This window comes from Falco naumanni, chromosome 4, assembly GCF_017639655.2.
Source record: "Falco naumanni isolate bFalNau1 chromosome 4, bFalNau1.pat, whole genome shotgun sequence".
Classification (NCBI taxonomy): Eukaryota; Metazoa; Chordata; class Aves; order Falconiformes; family Falconidae; genus Falco; species Falco naumanni.
The window spans coordinates 85,192,401-85,212,965 of NC_054057.1; the positions used below are offsets into that span (position 1 = coordinate 85,192,401).

General features: G+C 67.7%; 2 protein-coding genes across 2 annotated transcripts in view; one reads left to right on the plus strand and one right to left on the minus strand.

The window, feature by feature from the left end:
* The window catches only part of RAI1 (retinoic acid induced 1), a 77,025-nt gene extending 68,881 nt beyond the window's left edge, over positions 1–8,144 (plus strand). Inside the window, 5 exon segments of the mRNA XM_040591605.1 lie at positions 2–3,475; positions 3,477–4,187; positions 5,363–5,456; positions 5,759–5,808; positions 6,188–8,144. Of these exon segments, the coding sequence (XP_040447539.1) occupies positions 2–3,475; positions 3,477–4,187; positions 5,363–5,456; positions 5,759–5,808; positions 6,188–6,202 (4,344 nt within the window). The 3' untranslated portion in view covers positions 6,203–8,144.
* Positions 8,145–8,573: 429 nt separating this feature from the next.
* SREBF1 (sterol regulatory element binding transcription factor 1) lies at positions 8,574–19,323 on the minus strand. The gene is given in 20 exon segments (XM_040591606.1): positions 8,574–9,605; positions 9,815–9,926; positions 10,011–10,196; positions 10,450–10,482; positions 10,484–10,613; positions 10,804–10,936; positions 11,034–11,143; positions 11,232–11,340; positions 11,414–11,582; positions 11,684–11,850; positions 11,938–12,199; positions 12,294–12,478; positions 13,102–13,306; positions 13,599–13,810; positions 13,903–14,017; positions 14,104–14,322; positions 14,402–14,542; positions 14,612–14,781; positions 14,927–15,310; positions 19,064–19,323. Coding segments are annotated over 20 exon segments (3,372 nt in total). The 5' UTR covers positions 19,170–19,323; the 3' UTR covers positions 8,574–9,381.
* Between the last annotated feature and the right edge of the window lie 1,242 nt (positions 19,324–20,565).

The following is a 20,565-nucleotide window of genomic DNA, read 5'->3' on the forward strand; positions in this document are numbered from 1 at the left end:
CCCCGAGCAGCTCAAGGGGCAGCACTGCAGCCCCGAGAGCAGCACTTACTCGGCGGAGCAGGTGGGGACCCCCCTGTCCGACCCACTGAGCACCCCCCAGTCCGTCCATGCCGAGACGCAGGACGCCGACTATCTCAGCGGGTCGGAGGACCAGCTGGAGAGGAGCTTCCTGTACTGCAACCAGAACCGCAGCCCTGCCCGCGTCAATAGCAACTCTAAGGCAAAGCCCGAGTCGGTGTCCACCTGCTCCGTGACCTCCCCGGATGACATGTCCACCAAATCGGATGACTCCTTCCAGAGCATCCACGCCAGCCTTCCCCTGGAGACCTTCACCAAATATGTGACCAACGAACGGGACTGTCCCCGGCTGCTCCTCAGTGCCCTGTCCCAGGAGGAGCTGGCTTCCGAGATCATCGTCCTGCAGGACGCCATCAGTGAGAAGGCGGACAAAGCCTGGGCCAACTTGCCCATGCTGAGCAAGGAGGCCACCAAGTCCCCTTTCGAGCTGGAGAACCACCGGCCCTGCCTGGACTCCATGGTGAAGGGCACCTGGCCCAGCCAGGGTGACTCCAGCACGCTCACTGAGCCCCTCAAGCTGGATAAGGCTTCGGGGGCCAGCGCGGGGAAGGACTTCAGTGAGGAGGTGTACGAGGGTCCCCAGGTGGAGTTCACAGCTGCCGAAACCAAGGATGCGCTGAAGGATGCTGCCCCACTGGCCTTCAACTCCAAGCCCAGCATCCCAGCAGCGACATCAAGCGCAGGAGCCGCTGGCTACAGCTGCTACTCGAACACCACCGCCAACTCGGTGGGGTCCGAGAACACCATGGAGCACTTCGAGTGGCCGGAGGAGAGCCTGGGAGAGGTGTGCCTGCGGTGGAAGGAGCTGCAAGCCACCGACCTCCCCAAGGGCTTGTTTCCCAGCAAATTGGTGGGCTCCTGCAAGGAGAAAAAAAATGCCTGCGGCTTGGATCTGTGTGATGGTGAGCAGTCAGCCAAGAGCGAGCCGGCCCAGGACTTTGGGCAGCAGGCGATGGAGGAGGAGGAGGAGGAGACGCTGACCTACGATGAAGCGGCAAAGGCAGACAGCGAGAGGTGGCTGCAGGACACCCGGCACTGCTGCTCAGCTGGGGACTTCAGCGAGATCCCCATCATCTCCTCGCCAGAGCTGAAGGAGTCGGACCTGGAGGCGGAGGAGTACTCCTCGCTCTGTGAGCTGGCTGGCTCGGAGCAGAAGTCGGTGACATATGACACCTCATCACCCAAGCCCCCGGAGATGCCCCCTGTGCTGTCCTCCAGCGAGGTGCCTGTGTCTGCTGAGGAGACCGTCAGCACAATGGAGAAGGAGAGCTCGGGTCCTGCCACACGCCTCTCTGGCCAGTCCGTCATCCTGCTGGGCCCTGCTGTGGGCACGGAAACTAAGGTGAAGAGCTGGTTCAAGTCCTCCCTGCCCCACATCCAGCCTGAGGAGGAGAGCGGTGGAGGGGAGGTGTCCCACCCGGAGGCAGCCGATGCCGAATCCGCCCCATCGATCGCAGTGAAGCAGCAGGTTGGCCCTGAAAATGTGCTGGGGAAGACGGAGCCTGTCTCGAGAGGCAAGAGCCTCCGCAACAAGAAGGTCCACTGCCGGCTGCCAGAGGGGGATGGCCCCGGCAGCGCCGTGCTGAGCCCCTTCGATGACCTGCCAGCAGCTGGTGGCATGGCCAGCGCCTGCCTCGGGCCAGACGGCCAGGCGGAGGTACTGAGCAAGAACGCCCACAGCCAAACACCCCGGTTTCCTGCTGAGGGTCTGCCGGCACGCATGTGCACCCGCTCCTTCACCGCCCTCGCTGAGCCCCGCGCCCCGGCCCCACTGGAGGGGCTGAAGGCCCCCCCGCACCAGGAGAAGCTGGGGAAGAAGCCCGCCTGTGGCATCAAGCAGCGGGTGGCTTTCAAAGCCAGGAAGCGCAGCAGCCGGCCGGCCCCCAGGGTGGTCCAAAACGCCAGCGACGCAGCCCTCCTGGTGCCCGGCTTGGTGGTGGCAGAGGAGATGGCAGGGCCGACGCCGCCAGAGGGGGACGTGGTGGAGGCGGGGGACAGGGACCAGCGGTCGATGATCCTGCGCTCCCGGACGAAGACGCAGGAGGTTTTCTACACCAAGCGGCAGCGGGGCAAGCGGGCGGCTGACGTCCGGCTGAAGAACTGCAAAGCGCCCAAGAAGCTCATCTCCAACAACCACCTCCCGCCCGCCTTCAAGCTGGTGGCCCCAGGCAGCCCCCACAAGGAGGGCAAGGTGGGTCCCCGGATGAAGCTGCCCAAAGCAGGGCCAGGCATGGGGGGCAAGATGTCCGAGCGGCCCCTGCACTCGCTGAAGAGGAAGTCCACCTTCATCTCCCCCATCCCCGCCAAGAAGAGGAATCTGGTCCTGCGGAGCAACAGTGGCAGCGTGAAGGAGGAGAAGCCGGAGGCCCCCCCCAGCCTCTTCAAGAAGATGCCTGTGGCCAAGAAGGTGAAAGCCAAGCTGCCTCCCAAGAGCTCCGGCGAAGCTGTCCCAAAGCCCCCCCCGCCAAAGGAGGCCCCCGATGTCTGCATTAAGATCACCTCCCGGGCGGCCTTCCAGGAGGCCACCAAGACCAAAGTGCTGCCTCCCCGCAAGGGCCGCGGCCTCAAGCTCGAGGCCATCGTCCAGAAGATCACCTCACCCAACCTGAAGAAGTTCGCCTGCAAACCATCGGCCACGGCGGCGGCGGTGGCGGCCACAGCAGCTGCCTACGGCACCTCCCTGAGCCCGGCAGCGGCGGAGAGGGAGCGGGCAGTGAAGCACAGCGGGGCAGCCCTGGTGGTGGGCGATATGCGGCTGCCCAAGCCAGCAGCGGCACAGAAGGTGCCCACCATGCCAGCAGCTGAGCAGCTCTGCCGAAACCCCAACAGCCGAGCACCGAAGGGGAAGCTGGGTGGCGGGAAGAAGCTCTCTGCTGATGGCTGCCCGGGCGAGGCCTGCGCGCCAGCCCTGGGGCCCCAGCCCAGCTCCAACATGGCAGCCAAGAGCCTGGGGCTCCTGCCCAAGAAGAGGAACCGCAAGGGCAAAGCAGCGGCGCTGGGCATGGCCAAGGAGCCCCTGGGCCCTGCACCACTGCCACTGCCGCGGGAGCGGGTGGCTGGCCCGGGTGGTGGCGGGGAGGAGGCACCAAGGGAGGGCAAGAAACCAAAGAGCGAGGAGAAGGAGGTGGGGGGCAGCGAGGGCCCTCCCGAGGGACGCCCCACTGCCGGGCCAGCGCGAGGGCCAAAGCCACGGGCCAACCACTCCAACTACAATGGCTACTCCAAGCGGCAGCGGAAGCGCCTGGCCCACGGCAAGGCCAAGGCGGTACCGGCGCGGTGCAAGAGCCGCGGCAAGCGGCGGCGGCAGGCCCAGCAGGCCCCGCTGCTGCACCCTGCCGAGCCCGAGATCCGGCTGAAGTACATCTCCTGCAAGCGGCTGCGGACGGACAGCCGGGCCCCCCCCCTTTGCCCCCTATGTCCGTGTGGAACGGCACGGCGAGTTCACCACCGCCTGCACCGTCATCAACTCGCCCGGTGAGGAGGCCCGGCTGCAACGGGGACCAGCTGGGCCAGCGCCACGGCCGCGGGCAGCCCTGCCCGCCTCCTCCACCATGCACATGGGGCCGGTGGTGTCAAAGGCCCTGAGCGCTGCCTGCCTGGTCTGCTGCCTGTGCCGCAACCCTGCCAACTACAAGGACCTGGGGGACCTCTGCGGGCCCTACTACCCCGAGGACTGCCTGCCCAAGAAGAAGTCGCGGCTGAAGGAGAAGGCACGGGCAGAGGGGCCGGGCGAGGATGCCATCCCACCCGCCGTGGCCGAGCGGGCACCCCGAGGGACGGAGGGCGGCTGTGGTGCTAGTGGCAAGGCAGCGCGGCCGGAGGGTGCCGCCGAGGCGGCCAAGCAGAGCACGCTGCGCTCCAGCCCACGGGGCATGTTTCGTAGGCTGCAGAGCTGCTACTGCTGTGACGAGAGGACAGAGGGCGAGGAGGCGGCCGAAAAGCCCCGGCGGCACGAATGTCACAAGGCCGAGTCCCCGCCGCAGGAACCGGCGGGTGACACGCAAGAGCACTGGCTGCACGAGGCCTGTGCCGTATGGACCGCTGGGGTTTTCCTGGTGGCAGGGAAGCTCTACGGGCTGCAGGAGGCTGTCAAGGCGGCTGCCGACCTGGTAAGAGCTCAGCTGCCCGCCCAGCACGGCACGGCACCGCATCCCGAGGCGGCATCTCCTGCTGGCCTCCTTCAGCTGAAGTGATTCCCGCGGTTGTGCCTCCGACCGGGATGGAAATTAACAGGGTTGGCCCTGACAAGTCGCCCTGGGAGGGTGGGACAGGGGGTTCAGGCACCGTGAACCCCACTGGCTTCCCACAAGATTTGTGCTGCCGCGTCTCTGATAGCACCTCATCCCCCTCCCCCTTTTAGGCGCAGAAGTATATTTCTGTTATGTTTTGGGAGGGCAGCAGAGCCCCCCCCGGGACCATGAGGGTGCTGAGCCTGGTGGGTCGCATCCCACGGCCCAGCCGTGCATCATGTGGGGCAGCTCGGAGCGGGACAGATGCAGGCTGGTGAAGACAGGATGGGAGACACAGATGGGCATGACTTGGCCTGATGCCACAGTGATGGGCGGGAGGGGAAGGGGAGCTGGATGGGATGGCCCTGCCCTGCTGCTCTCCCACAGCGAGAGGAGCATGGGAACATCGAGCGAGCAAAATAAGGAGGATGGTGCTGGGAGACTGCCAAGGGAACATGGGGTTTGTGTGCTGGGGAGAGGGAGGGGACAGCCACCTGGCAGAGCCCAGGCAGGTGGTCTCCAGCAAGCCCCCCAGTGCCAGGTTTGGGGCTGGCCACATTCCCAGGCCTGCATGCTTGCGGCACGGCTGGCTGGAGGCTGCTGCCCCCTCCCTGCCCACGCCGTGGGGCCGGGTGCTCCCATCCCTGCAGCACCCCCTGGGGATGGGGCAGGAGATGGGGAGTACCACGGTCCTCTGCCACCAAGCCGTGGCACGGCCCAGGCCATGTCCCTTCACCGCCGCGCTCCTCCTGCCCCAGGAAGGATGGCAGCAGGCTCGGTGCTGTCCAGGGCAGCGGTACGGCGGGTAGAAATGTCGTGCATGGCTGCAGATGGCTGAGTGAGGGGCCCGGTGTCGCCTGTGACGTGCCGGCACAGGAGGAGGGATGCTGCCTGGGTGGAGGTAGCGTGGGGCTGGAGAGGTGCGGGGATGCTGGTGCGTTCCCCTCGCAGCCGTGGCCGTCGGGGTGCTTTGCTCCTGCGCTGGGCTCTGACGGCGTCTCTCTGTCTTTCCACATCTCTCCTTCCTTGCTCCGAATTCCCGGGTGCGTTTAAAGAAGTGCTCGAGCTGCCAGCAAGCGGGAGCCACCGTGGGCTGCTGCCAGAAGGGGTGTCCCCACACCTACCACTACGCGTGTGCAGTTGACACAGGTGAGCCCGGCTGCGGGGATGGGGGCACAGGGTCCCCTGGCACTCTCCGACCCGGCTGGCCGAGGGGCTGGCCGCTCGGTGACGCTCAAGCCCACCCAAGGTCAGGGTGGGCTCCTGGCTCCCTGTCTGCCGGGGTGGTGGTGCCCCCTGCACCAGTGCCAGCCGGTGTCCCCAGTTTGGCCGGCCTCAGCTGAACCCTTCATGCCAGCGCTGCGGCTGGTCAGGACGGTGGCGGGGGGACACCGAGTCCCTGGTGCTTGGGGACAGGGACTCCCCTTACACAGCCCTCCCTCTCCTCGCAGGTTGCTTATTAACCGAAGAGAGCTTCACCCTGAAATGCCCCAAACATAAGGTAAGCCCCGAGCCCCCCACCCCGTGCCCCACAAAGCTCTGCGGCCCCGGGGATAGGGGGGCCTGCCGTCGGACTGCACCCCCCAGGGACACGCTGCTCAGGGCACCCCGTGGGGCATGGGGGCCCTGGGGTACAGGTCACCCAGGCGCCAGCGGGCACCGGGTCCGGGACCCCCGGGTGGGTCGTCCCCCCCTTCCCTCGGCACTGATGAGCTGGTGGGGGGTTGAGCCCGTGGTAAAAGCGCTGCACGGGGGGGGGGCGATGACTCGCGGGTGGGCAGGGTGGCTGCTGGTGCGGGCATGCCCCCTCCTTCGGGGAGCAGACCCCGGGGCCAGCCCCGCGGCGGGACCCCCGGGCTGACCCCCCCTTCTCCCCGCAGAGGCAGCCGCTGTAGCGCCCCGCGGCACCCGCCCCGCCGCCAGCGAGGGACCGGCGGAGGAGGCAGCGCCCCGGGAGCGGAGCGGGGCCGTACCGGGCCGTACCGGGAGCCGCCCCGCTGCGGGGGTCGCGGCGCCGCCGCCCTGGCCGTGCCCCCCACCCCGAGCCCGCTCCGGGCAGAGCCAGCGTCGGGCTTTCCCCCGCACCGGGCCCCGGCAAAACCCGGCCTGGCCCGGGCGGGAGGCGGAACGGGACCCCCCGGCCGCCGTCGCTGCACAGGGGGGAGGGGGGGGGGGACCCTGTACAAGGGGGGGTCCCGGCGATGTTGTCTTACTGTGGGGCCGCCGGACCCCCCCGCGGGTCCCGGCTCTCCATATCTCACACTGATCTGATCTGAGATGTTGCCTTCAGCAAACCTCACGGTGTCTGTCTGTATATACGTGTGGCGGAGAAAAGGAAAAAAAAAAAAGACAAAAAAAAGCCAAAAAAAAAAGAGGAAAAAAAGGAGGAAAAAAAAAAAAAGACAAACAACGGCCTGCTGTTTGAAACACCACTCTGCTTTTTCGGTTTTGTTCTTCCATCTCCTGTCTGCTCCCATCCTGCCTGTCCCGGGGTGCCAGCCCCTACGCCGGGTGGCCGGGTCCCCATCAGGGCGAAGGGTGCTGGGCTGGGCTGGTGGGTGCCCACTGGGGTGCCCCAGCCCCGCTCCCTCCCTCCCAACCCTGGCCCGTTGCACCCGTCCCCCTCCCGCTCCATGGGGCGCTGGCACTGCTGGGCTGGGACACCTAGTCCTGTGCCCCGGGACCCCCCAAACCCACCCTGGTCCCTCTGCTTGGCCCCACCAGCACTTCTGCAGCTCCTGTTGCTGGGGACCGGCTTTGCTCCCTGTGCTTCTGCAAACCCCAGGGCTCTGGGTGCTGAACTCCGGGCTCTGGGTGCAAACGCCAAGGCTCTGGGTGCTGAACCCTAGTGCTTTGCGTGCTGAACCCCAAAACTCTGGATGCTGAACCCTGGGGTTTTAGCCTGGGTCAAGAAGGTGGAAGCAGCCCAGAAACGGCTTCCAGCGGGCAGCAGGGTCCTTGCTTGAGGAGGAGGAGGAGGCATTTGCTTCCTCCCACTTCATGGCCCTGGCTGGTCCCTGGGTGCTGGGTTTGCTCAGCTCCCTCAGCTTTTGCTTCCCTTCCCGGCCGCTGTGGTGGAGCTGGGGGCTGCCCAGCGCTGGGACGGCCCCTGCCCGTGTCCCAGCGGGGTGCCCCGCATGACCCCCCCGTCTCTGCACCCCCCAGCCTTGCACCCCCCCGCAGGTAGCAAATAACCACCCCAGGGTGACCACCCCAGATCCCAGCCTACAAACAGAGCCGCCAGCTGCACCTGCACCTGCAAAGCATCCTGCAGAGGAGGGGCACGGTGCTGGCCCCATCTGTGTCCCCCCCCCAACCCTGCAGAGCCAGCGCCCCATGTCCCCACCGGCTGTCGCGTCCCCTCCGTCCCACCCAGCCCTCACCCTCAAGGTTTGCTGGCCACAAAATGTCTGTCATTTCAGCAGCTTGCCTCGGACACGGGAGCGAAAAACACAAAAAAGGAGGGGAGGGAGGGTGGGGGGAAAGATAATAATAAAAATAATTAATTTAAAAAAATAAAAATCCCAGTGTCCCTGGCAGTGTTGCCTGAAATCTGGCTATTTTTAGTGACATCTTGTACATATGACTGTAAAATGGTAAACCGTGTGTATTATATATTGCCTCATTATATAGTGTATATATATGTATACATATACATATATATAATATATATGAAGACTGTAAATGTTAAGACTAGTGTTCTTATTAGTATATTGCTTCACACTGAAGATTGTGTGTAACAAGCTGTTTCTAAAAGATGTTTATTTTCCTTAAGAGTAAAAAACAGGTCATTGCATTCAGAGCGTCAATAAAGATACAACGATTGTTTTGGAAGTACGTGGCGCCCAGCTTGTGGCCTCTCCTTCTGCCGGGGGGCTGCCGGGGGTCCCCTGGGCTGTGCCAGCTCCTGGCTGGCCCTTTGTCCCCAGGTGCCACCTGCACCAAGGGTCTCACTGGAGGGCTGGGCTGGAGGGGACGCTGCAGTGGGGCTGGGGTGTGGGCAGGTGGCAGCACCCCTAGCACATCTTGGGGTAAGGAGGGTGTGGTTGGGGTCCCTTAGCACCCAGTGTCCCCATCCCTGTCACCTTTGTCTCCCTGCCATCCTAGGCAGCCCTCCCCTGCTGGGACAAGGCAGGACCCGCAGCCAAGGATGCCCAGTGGGGGTAAGGGGGGGTGTCCCTTTCCCCAGCCAGGCTCTGTGTGTCCCCCAAGTTCGGTGTGTGTCTGTCCCCATCCCCTCCTCCCCCCGAGACCAGCACACACCGGTATAAATAATCAGCTTTAATTGTCTGTACAAAACTCTCCAACTATGAAAATACCGTTTAAAAAGGCAAGGCGGGGCAGGGGGCTATGTACAAGAGGGGTGCAGCAGGGGGAGGGGGGCACCCACCAGCCACCCGGGAGCCCCGTGCCCCCCTGCTGCCCCTTCTGCGACAGCTCTGGGGCCCGGCCGTGCTCGGGCGGGGGGGCAGCTGCTAACAGGGGGGGGCTGTTCAGTGCTGGGGGGCGAGGGGCTGGGCTGGGGGGGCCCCTCCTGCCTGTCATGGGCATGGCTGAGGGGAGGGCCCTGAGCCATCCCCACCGGACAAACCTTCCCCCCCCCCCCCCGGGGGCCAAAGCCGAGGTCCCCAAGCCCCCCGTGCAGCAGAGGGACCCCAGGAGAGGGGGGCGAGGACGCCCCCCCGCTGCGCGCCGGGGCACGGGGGGGCCAGGCTGGCCGCGCAGCCCAGTGCCCTGCAATGCTGGGACAGTGCCACTAGAGGTCCCCACGTCCCAGCACCCACGCAGGCTGGGGACAGCGACAGAGCCTGGGGGTGGTGGGGGTGCCACAGCGGGACCCCCCGCACCCACCGCCGGTGGCAGGGGGCATCACCCTGCCCTCCCCTCCCTCCCCACCCCCCACCTTAAAAACTGCTCCCCAACACCGTCCCGCAGAAGGGGCTCCCATGCCGGGGGGAAACGGGTACACGCCACCCCCTTCCCCCTGTCCCAGACCCAGAGGGGCTAGCGGGGGGGCTAGCAGGGGGGGCTAGCAGGGGGGGCTAGCAGCATGCCCCCCTCCACCCCCAGCCAGCTAGCCCGATGTGACGGTGGTGCCGCTGCCCAGCTTGATGATCATCTGCTGGCAGTCGTGCAGCGTCCGTCTGTCCCCCAGCTTCTCCAGCGTGCGGGCGGCCTCGGCCAGCATGCCCACCCGCTGCCCGGGCCCCGAGAGGAAGCTGGGGGGCAGGTAGCAGCAGGCCAGCAGCAGGGCCTCGGCGTGCTCCCGCGGCGTAGGGTGGCTCTCGGGCTCACCGGCTGCGAGGGGAGGGGGAGAATAAGTGTCAGCCCCAGGGGTGCTGATGGAAGCCACCCACCCTCCCTTGGGTGCTCTGGCAGGATGATGGAGCCATTTGCCCACCCCAGGGCAGGTACCACCAACCAAAGCATCGGCAAGAAGCCCCCCCCGAGCCCCATCACGTGGGGTGCTGCGGGTGGGGAGGGGGGTGTCCCACCCCGTGTCCCACCTGTCTTGCTGCCCTGCACCCCTCTCCTCCGCAGGCTGCGGTCCAGCAGCTGGTGGGTACGGGTGGGGCTGGCGCGGGCCATCAGCCTGGCGGTGGCTTCGTGCAGGAACACCTGGACAAGGCAGGGGGGACACAGTGAGGACAGCCGGGTGCAGGGGACAAGGGGAGTGGGCAGGATGAGGGGCGAGGGGCTCACCCGGCGCATGGCAGGGCGGAGGGTCTGGGCCAGGCGTCGCAGGCTGCTGAGGTCCTGCTGGAAGCCGCGGAGCTCCAGGGCGGACGCCTGGTAGAGGCAGCTGCGCTGTTGGCTGGCACTCATCTGCTGCTGCCACAGGTTGGTGCGGGTGACCAGGAGCAGGTCACACAGCAGGAGCTGGACCGCCTGGGGGTGCGAAGGGAGCTGGGTGAGTGTGGGGGAGGGGTGGACAGCAGAGGGGGGGCCGAGGAGGACCCTGCGGGCAGGCGTTGCTGTGCGGGGCCCCCGCCGGGCTGCATGGCAGGGGCATTGCACTCCCAGTCTGACACATGCAATGCAACTACAATGCACCCCTGCGAGGACCGGGGGCACCTCCCGCGAGGGCCCGGGGCTCCCCCCAGGGTGGGTGGCCACCTTACCCCCCTCCAGCCCAGCTCACCTTGTCAATGGTGCCCTTGGGGGGGGCTGCTGAGCTCCAGGCTCTCCCGCAGGCAGCTGCTGGCCTTCTCGCAGTGGCTCAGGCTGGCTTGGCTCCCATCCTGCTTGCTCAGCATGGCCCGGACGGCTCTGAAGGAGTGCAGGGCGGCGCGGGGCAGGGGCTTCCTGCAAGTGGGGGGGACACAGTCACTGCAGGCCCCTCGCTGGGCAAAGCTGTGCCCCCCCTCCAGCAGACACCGGGCAGCACAGCCACGGTGCTCCGAGCGTGTTAGCAGGGGCTGTGCCAACACAAAAAGGTGAGGAGGTGTGGGATGAGCTGCCGCCCCCGCTGTTCCCAATGTCCCCCAGCACTCACTCTGAGCTCTGTAGCACCCGGGGCATGGTCTCCACCAGCGGGTAGAGGCGCTCGGCCCCCTCCTCATCTCCCTGCAGCCAGTGAATAACTGTGCCAATGATGGACGCCCACCACTTGGACACGGGGTCGGTGCCTGTGGGGTGGGAGGGACGTAGGAGCGGGGCGTTCGCCACTCCGGTGGCCCCCCACGTGAAGTATCCCTTGCTGGGGGGGGGGGGCACTGGCCTCACCTGTGACGGCCGCCAAGCCGGAGCTGATGGAAGGTGCGGGGCCGGGCGTGCTGCTGGCATCAGAGCAGCCATTGAGCAGCTGGAGGTACTCGAGGGCATCGGAGAACCGCCTGCTGGGAGAGGGGCCGTGAGCAGGGCCATCCCCGCACCGGGCAGAGGGAGAGGATGACCCGGGGGGGGACCCACCCTGGCACATACCCCTCTCCCTGGGCAGCAGGGCGGCTGGGCTCAGGCATGGCCACGCAGGACAGTGCCTTCTCCAGGAGGTGCTCGCGGAACAGCTGGGTCACCTGCGCCAGCGGGTCCACTGCGGCACAGAGGAGCAGTGAGTGGGCACGGTGCCTGCTCCCCGAAACAGGGGCTTGGGGGTGGTGGGTTACCTGGGTTGCCGGCAGAGCTGTAGATGGTCTCCCTCGGGACACCCTTGACAGCCCAGTCCCCATCGACGAAGAACCGGTGACCCAAAGGGTGACAGAGCCACTGCATGGCAGGGGGCACAGCCCCGCCGTGGGACAGGGCCACACGCCGGGCGCTGCAGAGGAAGGGGCGCTGCGGGGAGAGCGGGGGATCAGGGAGGGGACCCAAGACTGGGTCCCAGGGGACGCAGGGGGACCCCCCACCCACGGTAGAGGGGGCTGCCCCGCACTCACAGCCAAGAAGTGGAAGCAGCGGTGCAGGCTGGCCTTGACCCGCAGGGCGGCCGCCACGTAGATCTCAGCCAGGGCAGCCACGGAGACGGCATCGCCAGCACACTCGGCCAGGTTGACGGCACTCAGCGCCAGGTTGATGGCCAGCAGGTGCCCGCCAGCCTGCTTCCCTGTGGGGATGGGGACAGGGGGACTCAGGGGGGATGCGGGGCACAGGGGTCCCATCCCTCAGGTCCCCCCATGGCGTGGGGCCATACCGGCAAGGTGGAGCTGGTGCAGGCGGTGGTAAGCCATGGCGGCATCGCGGGCGCTCTGTCGGACGTGGGCGGGGGGCGGGGGGTCGGGGCGCAGCCCCCCAGCGCGGGCGGCCAGCCAGCGGCCCACCCAGAGGCGCTGGAGCAGGTGGCGCAGCAGGCTCCAGAGCAGGCTGCACGCCAGGTCCCCGTGGGAGGCGGGCAGGGGCCGCCCCAGTGCCCCCAGTGCCGTCCGCAGGTGCTGGGCCCCCTGGGCGAAGTCCCCCTGCACCCCCAGAGCAGGGCAGGTCAGCAGGGGGTGGGGACGGGGCAGGTGGGGCAGGTGCCATCAGGCAGGGTGGGCAAAGGCTGGGGCTTACCCGGTCAAGGTCAAGGTCGGCCTGCCGGCGGTGCCGCCAGAAGAGGATGGAGGGCTCGGAGTGGGGGCGGGTGACTGGCTCCCCGCAGACGAAGAGCCGCACCACCGCCCCCAGCACCAGCGCCGTGTTCAGTGCCCAGAAGGCCAGTGTGGGCCACAACCACTGCGCCCACCCCCACGGCTCCTCTGCACGGGAAAGGGGTCAGAGCCACCCCACCGCCTCTGCCCCGTGCCCACCCCAGTCTCCATCCCAGTGGCCTGTACCCCGTGCCCACCCTGAGAGCCTCCACTCCAGCAGCACCTACCCCAGGAGCCTCCAAGCCAACCATCTCCTACCTCGGACCTACCCTAAGACCCCCCCGTCCTGTCAGCCTTCACCCCCCTCCACCACAACTGCCTCCACTCTGACGCTCTCCACTCCAACGGCCTCCATCCTGACAGCCTTCACCCCATGCCCACCCCAACAGCCTCCACCCTGATCAGCTCTACCCCAACAGCCTCGACCCATGTAGCCCCTACCATGCACCCCCCCAACACCCTGCACCCTGATGGTCTTCACCTCAACAGCCTCTAGCCCTCTCCCACCCCAGCAGCCTCCATCCCAACCGCCTCTGCCCCACGCCCACCACCCTGGCAGCCCCTACCCCAGACACCCCAAGAACCTCCATCCCAGTGGCCTCCACCTGTGCCCACCCCAATCACCACCCCCCCCGAGCCTCCATCCCAGTGGCCTCCACCTGTGCCCACCTCAACCACCACCCCCCTGAAAGCCTCCATCCCAGTGGCTTCCACCCCGTGCCAGAGCTTACCCACAGTGCCAGCCTCAGCCATGATGCTCCTGCCGGGGCCAGCGGTACCCGGGCTCCCCACAGGAGCGGGAGCACCAGAGCCACGGAGGAGGGAGGCCAGGGGGTTGAAGGAGAGGCAGAGGAAGACGAAGGCGCAGAGGGCCATGCGGGAGCGGTCCAGCATGCCCTGGCTGCTGGGTGAGGGCGGCAGGTGCTCCTGCTTCACCTGCGCGGGCAGAGCTGCTGTGAGCCCCAGGGGCACAGGCATGGGGTGTGCGGACGGGGCACAGGGCACATTTTGGGGTACAGAGCACAGGTGCAGCAGCCCACTGCACCCCAGAATGCCCCCACACCCCTCCCTCCAGCCCCAGATGGGGTGAGGAGCAGCCTCAGAGAGCAAGACCAGGGCTCACAGCTCCTTTCCCCATGCCGACATCTGGCATGCTTTGCTCCTGGCACCCCCAGTGTGATGTAGAGGACTGGGGCAGGGGGATCCCCCTCACAGCCCCCACACACACCTTGCCATGGTCGCAGAGGGGGCTGTCGGGCTCTGAGTCGCTGCTGCTGTTGCTGCTGCCCCCGCTGAGCGAGAGTGGGCTGCTGTGGGACGGTGAGCCCACGTCCGAGTGTGGCGGCGTCAGCATCTCCATCACCTCTGCCTTCACAACCTCCATGGGGGCCTCTGCCTTGGCCCCCCCACTGCAGGAGGCCACCAGGTCCTTCAGGGACTCTGTGGGGAGCAGGGTGGGTTGAGAGGTGCTGGGGGTACGGCAGCCCTGGGGCTGAGCCCCCCCCGCCCCCGAGAGCTGTCTTTCCACTCACGGTTCTTCTGCATGGCCATCTTCAGGGAGAGGTTCTCCTGCTTCAGCTTCTGGTTGCTCTGCTGCAGGAAGCGGATGTACTCGATCGCCTTCCTCAGGATCGCTGACTTGTTGAGCTACCGGCGGGCAGGGACGGCTCAGCCCAGACATTGGGCAGAGCCCCCCCTTACCCACCACTGCCCCACCACCCCCAGGTTCCTACCTTGGCTTCAGTGCCCACCACCAGGTCCTTGAGCTCCACGATCTTGTCGTTGATGGAGGAGCGGTAGCGTTTCTCAATGGCATTGTGCGCCGTGCGCTTCTCCCCCCTGCTCTGCACCAGTGCCGGCTTCCCACTGGGCGCCAGCCTGTTGATGGGCAGCTTCTCGGTGTCCACCACCAGCGGCACCGTGGCCAGGATGGTCCCTCCGCTCACCAGTGCCTGTGGGGATGTGGGGAGGCATTGGCGGGGGTCTCAGAGCATCCCACCGGCCCCGGAGCGGCACGGCGGTGGGACCTACCGGCACCTGCAGCGGGGTGGCAGAGCTGCTGGCACTGGTGGTCAGGGAGGTGATGCTGGAGGTCTTGGCGCTGCCAGCATCTGTCTTGACGGCCGTCAGCAGCAGGGAGTCAGCCTTGATGAAATGGGACTGCAGCAGGACCTGAGGGGCGGGGGGGTCAGTGGGGCTGGGAAGGCCACTGGGACCCCCCACCCCTGGCTCTGGGCTTACCGGCACTGGCTGGATCTGCGGTGTGACGGGCTGGGCAGCCGGGGCAGTGGTGGCAAGGAGCTGCTGGGGTGCCACGCTCTGCACGGGGCCGGACAGTGCCACAGGCTGGCTTGGCTGTGGGGTGGGCAGGGGGCTGGGCAGAGCCTGGCCTGCACCCCCCGGCTGCAGGGCTGGGCACGGAGCAGAGCACAGCATTACTGGACCCCCCCAGGGCAGCCCCATCCCACAGGGATGCATCCCCCCTCCAGCAAGAGACCCTCGCAACCAGCCCCCCACGCAGGGGGCCCCGACCTCCCCTGGACCCCAGATGCTCACCGGAGAAGCTGTGCTGGTTCTGGTAGCCCACCAGGGGCTGGGGGCTGAATTGGCCAGGGGACGCAGGGACGAAGCTGGGGGCCAGCATCACACTGGGCTGGGGCTGGCTGCTGGGCACGGCCGCCGGCTCCTCCTTGACACCCGGGGCTGGCGCTGGCAGAAGCGGGGCTGGGGGCTGGGGGGTGAAGGTTGCCATGCCGGTGGGCCCCGGGTAGACGCTGCCGGTGGGGGTGGCGGGGGGAGGATTGCTGGGACCCAGGTAGGTGCTGAGGGTGCCCGGGGTAGGGGGAAGCCCCGGGGGCACGGCACTGTCAGGGGCACTGAACGGTGAGTCGAACAGCCCCGAGAAGTCATTGTCCGGCGTGCCGATCAGCTGGAGCATGTCTGCAAAACAGCCCCCCCCCCAGTACCGTCAGTGGCTGCCATGGCCCCACATCTCCCGGGTTGACCCCATGCTGCCCACCCCACAGCTCAGCACTTTGGGGACAGATCCTCGTAACTCAGGGGTAAAATTCCCCGCGAGCCCAGGAATCTGCTGCGCCCTGCTCCTCACAGCCTGCTGGCCACCCTGCCAATGGGGAAACTGAGGCACGGTGCTTGCAATGGGGGTGCTGGGCCCTGGCCACCAGCAGTCAGAGGGTTCCATCCCCGTCTGGGGTGGCAGGGAAAATCTCAGCCTGTTTGTGAGGTCGAGCAGGGCAGAGACAGGCTTGTGCACTGGAAACCCCGACAACCCCACAAGAAGCCCCTGCATCAAGGGGAGGGGGTGCTCAGGCTGGGACAGAGGGGTGGCACACCTGGGATGTGCCAGACCCCTGCGCCAGGCGTGCCTGCCCACGACACCCCCAGGAGGGAGCTGGGCAAGCACAGGGGTAAATACCCTCAGGGGTCTGCCCAGCTCAGTGGGAACTAGGTGCCCCAGGGTGGCACCACTGACACACCCCGACAGCCACACATCGGGCTGTCCAGAGATGCCCCCGCTGAGATGTCCTGGGATGCTCCCACCGAAGCACCCTGGGATGCCCCCGCAGCGGTACCCCCAGGCAGACACCCCCTGGGATGCCCCCAGCACAGTACCCCCAGGTACACACACCCTGGGATGCCCCCGCAGTGGTACCCCCGGCACACACACACCCCCCGGGATGTCCCCACGGTGGTACCCCAGGCACAGCCCCCGGAATGCCTCTGCAGTGGTACCCCCAGGCACGCATCCCCCGGGATGCCCCCACAGCAGTACCCCCATGCACACACCCCCCAGGATGCCCCCTCAGTGGTACCCCAGGCACACACACACCGAGATGCCTCTGCGGTGGTACCCCCGGCACAGACCCCTCCAGGATGCCCCCACAGCGGTACCCCAGGCACACACACCCTGGGATGCCCCCACCACAGTACCCCCAGGTACAAACCCCCCAAGATGCCCCCGCCGTGTTACCCCAGGCACACACACCCCAGGATAGCCTGGGGGTACCACCGCAGGGGCCAGACCCCCCCGGGATGCCCCCACCACGGTACCCCAGGCACACACACCCCAGGATGCCCCTGCGGTGGCACCCCCAGGCACAGACCCCCCGCAGGATGCCCCCGTGGCAGTACCCCAGGCACATCCCACCTGGGATGCCCCCGCGGCAGTACCCCAGGCACACACCCCCTGGGACGTCCCCACCACAGTACCCCAGGCACACACACCCCGGGATGCCCCCGCAGCCGCACGCCCAGTCGCAGCCCCCCTGCACCCCCCCTGCAATGCCCCACCAACATGCACAGCCCCCGGACGCCCCCCCATGGGGTGCAGCACCCCGAGAGGGACCACAGCAGTGACCGCGCCAGGCAGGGAGGAGGAGGGTGGCACGGAGGGGGGGGTACCTTCGAAGGCACACTCCATGCCAGTGGGCACACGGGGGTCCGGGGGTCCCCAGGAGCAGGCTGCCGCCCCTGCTCAGCCCCGTGCTGGGGCACCACGAGGCACCAGGATATTTTCTCCCATGTTCTCCCTCCTCCCTGCCGCTGCCCGCGCCAGGCCTGGAGCGAGGCCGGCGATGGGGTGATGTGACTCCGCCAATCGCCGCCCGCGCGCCCGCCGGCCGCCCGCCACCCCCAGACAGCCCCGCCGTGCCAAGGTGAGCCCGGTGGCGGGTTACTACCGGGCACCCTGCCACCACCCGCCGGCGGTTACTCGGGGTCAGCCACCGTTAACCCCTTAGCCCCGTGTCCCATCCATCACTCCCCACTGCCGGCCAGCCCAACGCGATGCTCCTCGCTTGATACCCAGCGCCCGGAGGGGACACCCCACAGGACAGGGGTCTCTGCGCAGCCCCATTTCCCCCACAAAGACATCCAGCTCTCAGCACCCATCTCTGTGCAGGTGGGCTTCCATCCAGAGGGGCTCCCGCCCCCCCCTCCTCAAAAGACGCCCCAAGGCTCCCCATGCTCCAGGGGCAAGAGAGCAATGTCTGGGGTTGCAGAGAGGGGGTGCTCCCTCCCAGCACCCCCTTTCCTACCACTCAGCCCTCGGGGTGGGCACGGTTCTCACAGCCGCCCAACACCTACCAGGTATTTCTGTCCCATACATTGCACCCGCTGCCACCCACACCATCACATGGGCACCCAGCGGTGCCACGGGGACCTCCACCGCTGATTCAGGAGCCCGTGGGGCAGAGCCACATGGCTGTGGGTCCTGGCAAGTCCCAGCAGGTGCAGGGTACCCACATCCCTGAGTGCACATCCCATGGTCACCCCAGGATGGGCATGGGGACAGCCTGTGGCCACCTGAGGACCAGTGGCAAACCTGCAGCTCATGGAGGGACACAGTCACATGGGGCACAGGGTGGTCCAGATGGCTAAAGAAGTGTGGCAAAACCCCACAGTATGACACCCTCACCTTCTAGTGCTGGGCACCGCTCAGCCCTGAATGGGTCCCAGGGGACCCAAGGGGACACCAGCATGGCTCCTGCCTGCTTGCCTGCAGCTACCATCCTTCCCAAAGCCAAAACCTCACCAGGGGAGGCATGTGGCACCCGGATCTGCCCCAATTGCCGTTGGGATGCGCCTTCAGCCCTGGGGATGTCACTTCCAACCTGGGTCCCGGAGGAGAGACTCCCCCTGGACCCTGCAGTGGGGCAGGCGTCGCAGAGCTCACCGCATGCTCCACCGGCTCTGCCAGTCCTGGCAGACTGGCAGAGCCGGTGGAGCATGCGGCGAGGTGAGCGCAGGGCTGGCCAAAAGCCGGGAAACCCCATTTTTTTTTTTTGCTAAAGCCAGAATGTTACACCCAGCAGTGGAAAGTCCTGGGTGCCATGGTGGTGGAGAGCAGGTCCCCTTGGCACCGGGTCCCCTAGGGGAATGGGACCCCTGGGCAGCATCCCCATCCCACAGAGCCCCGGCTGGGCGGGGAGGTGGGTGCCGCTGGCTCCCAGCCCCAGGGATGCTCCGTTCAGCCCCCCCATCCCGTCCCCGTGGGGTGGCTCAGGGAACCCAGGCGTCCTAAAGGGAATGACCGGGAGTAACCCCGCCGGTGACGTCACGGGGGGCGGGGCTAGAGGCGACACGATGCTGCGGTCGGTGGGGGGGGCGCCCGTCTCGGCTGTCCCGGCACCGGCACCTCCAGCCTGGGGGTCCCGGTGTCGTGCCCCCCCCCTCCCAGCCCTGGGGACAACGCTCCTCTTCGAGCCCCCCCGCCGTGCCCCGGTAACGGAGCCAGCCCGGCCGGCCCTGCTCCGGCAGCTCGGCGTGTCCCCCACGCCGGGCCCGGTACCGACCCCGGTCTCTCCGGCTGTGTCCCGGTCGTGCACCAAGCCCGATCCTTCGGCCACGCACCGAGTCCCGGTGATGCACCGACCCCGCTCACGCCGTCATGTGCCGGTTCTCTGACCGCGCACCGAGCCTGCTCTCCCCAGCCCCGGCCATGCACCTAGCCCGGTCCCGGTCCCGCACCGAGCCCCGGTATCGCACCGAGCCCAACCCCTCGGCCATGCACCGAGCACCGGTTGTACCCCAGCCCGGTCCCGGCCACGCACCGAGCCCCGGTTACAGCCCAGCCCGGTCCCGGCCACGCACCGAGCCCCGGTTACAGCCCAGCCCGGTCCCGGCCATGCACCGAGCCCGGCCCCGCTCGCCGCTGCCCGGCACGGGACGCACCGTCGATGTCGCTCAGCAGGGCCGTGTCGATGTCGCTGCCCCCGGAGAGGCCGAGGGTCGGCGCCAGCCCCTCCAGGGCCGCGTCGTCGAAGGCGAGGGCGCTCATCGCGGCGGCGGCGGCGGCTCCCGGGCAGCGGCGGCTCTAGGAGCGGCGGGGCCGCCCGCTCGCCATGGCCGCGCTGGCCCGGGGAGACGGAGGAAGGCGACGAGCCGCCAAGTTGCTCCCGCGAACCGTGCCCAGACCTGCTACCGGGGGGAGGGGGCGGGGCCGCCGCCGCGCCCCGCCCCGCCACTGCCCGCCCCGCCACTGCCCGCCCCGCGGCACCGGCACCGGGACCCCGCGGCACCGGGCGGGCAGCTGGTGCGGCGGGGCTGGGGCGGGCAGCAAGGCAGGCAGCAGCCCCCTGCGCACAGGCACCCGGACCTGGGGACAGGTTCACTGCCCTGGGGACAGGCACCCAGACATGGGGACAGTCACCCAGCCCTGCCAACAGTCACCCAGCCCTGGCGACAGGCACACTGCTCTGGCGACAGGCACCCAGACATGGGGACAGGCACCGAATACCTGGGCTGGGCATTCGGTGCTGCCCAGCCCCGGCCCTGGGGGAGCAGCCAGGGGGGCTGGCGGGGGTGGGGGTGGTGGCGGTGGCAGCACCCCGTGGAGGCCACGTGCTGGGGTGTGCTTGGGCCACCATGTCACCCCTCGAGGCTCCTGAGGTTGCCGGCACAGAGGCTGGCGGTGACATCTGCCACCCCCCCCCCCAGCCCCAGGGCCCGGAGCAGGTCCCGGCACCGCTGCCCGACCCCGGCACGGCCCAGGCTGGGAGAAGCCCCGGTGATCCCGGTCAGGGGCCGCGGAAGGACCGACGCTGTCCTGTGACCCCGGCGGGTGTGACCCCGCCACCACGAGCTGTGGGAACTGGGAAAACCGCTGGTGCCACTGGGGTCAGCACCGTGGCCGCCCACGGGTGGGGGGTCTCAGTGGGGCAGGGCTGTGCGCTGCGCCCTGCGTGTCCTGCTGCTGGGGGTAATTTAGGAAAAGAAAATGCTACATCAGCCCCCTGAACGTCGGCCCTCGCTTCTGCGCCACCGAGCGCAGTCTGGGGCTACCTGTGATTAATTAAACCTGGCAGCACCCTGAACCCACCCCCCCACCCCACCCCCAGCCCCACTGGCTGCCATGTGGCGGCACGCTGGGCGCCCCTGTACAACACAGGGAGCCCCTGCACAGCGTGGTGCAACACGGGGACCAGGCAGAGCACCCTGGGCGTGCACGTGGTGATGGCAGAGCCGTGGGTGTGCAGCCCTGCTGAACCCCTCTGCACCCTCCCCCCCCTCCCCCCCTCCGGCTGGGTACACCAGCCCTTGCCCCAGCTGGGGACAAGCCCTGGCTCAGCTCCACGCTGGCGGCTGGGGCAGTGTCACCTGCACACAGGCCACTGCAGCTGCTCGCTCGCCTCCGTCCAGGGATCCACCGCCTGCCATGGGGCATGCAGGGGGAC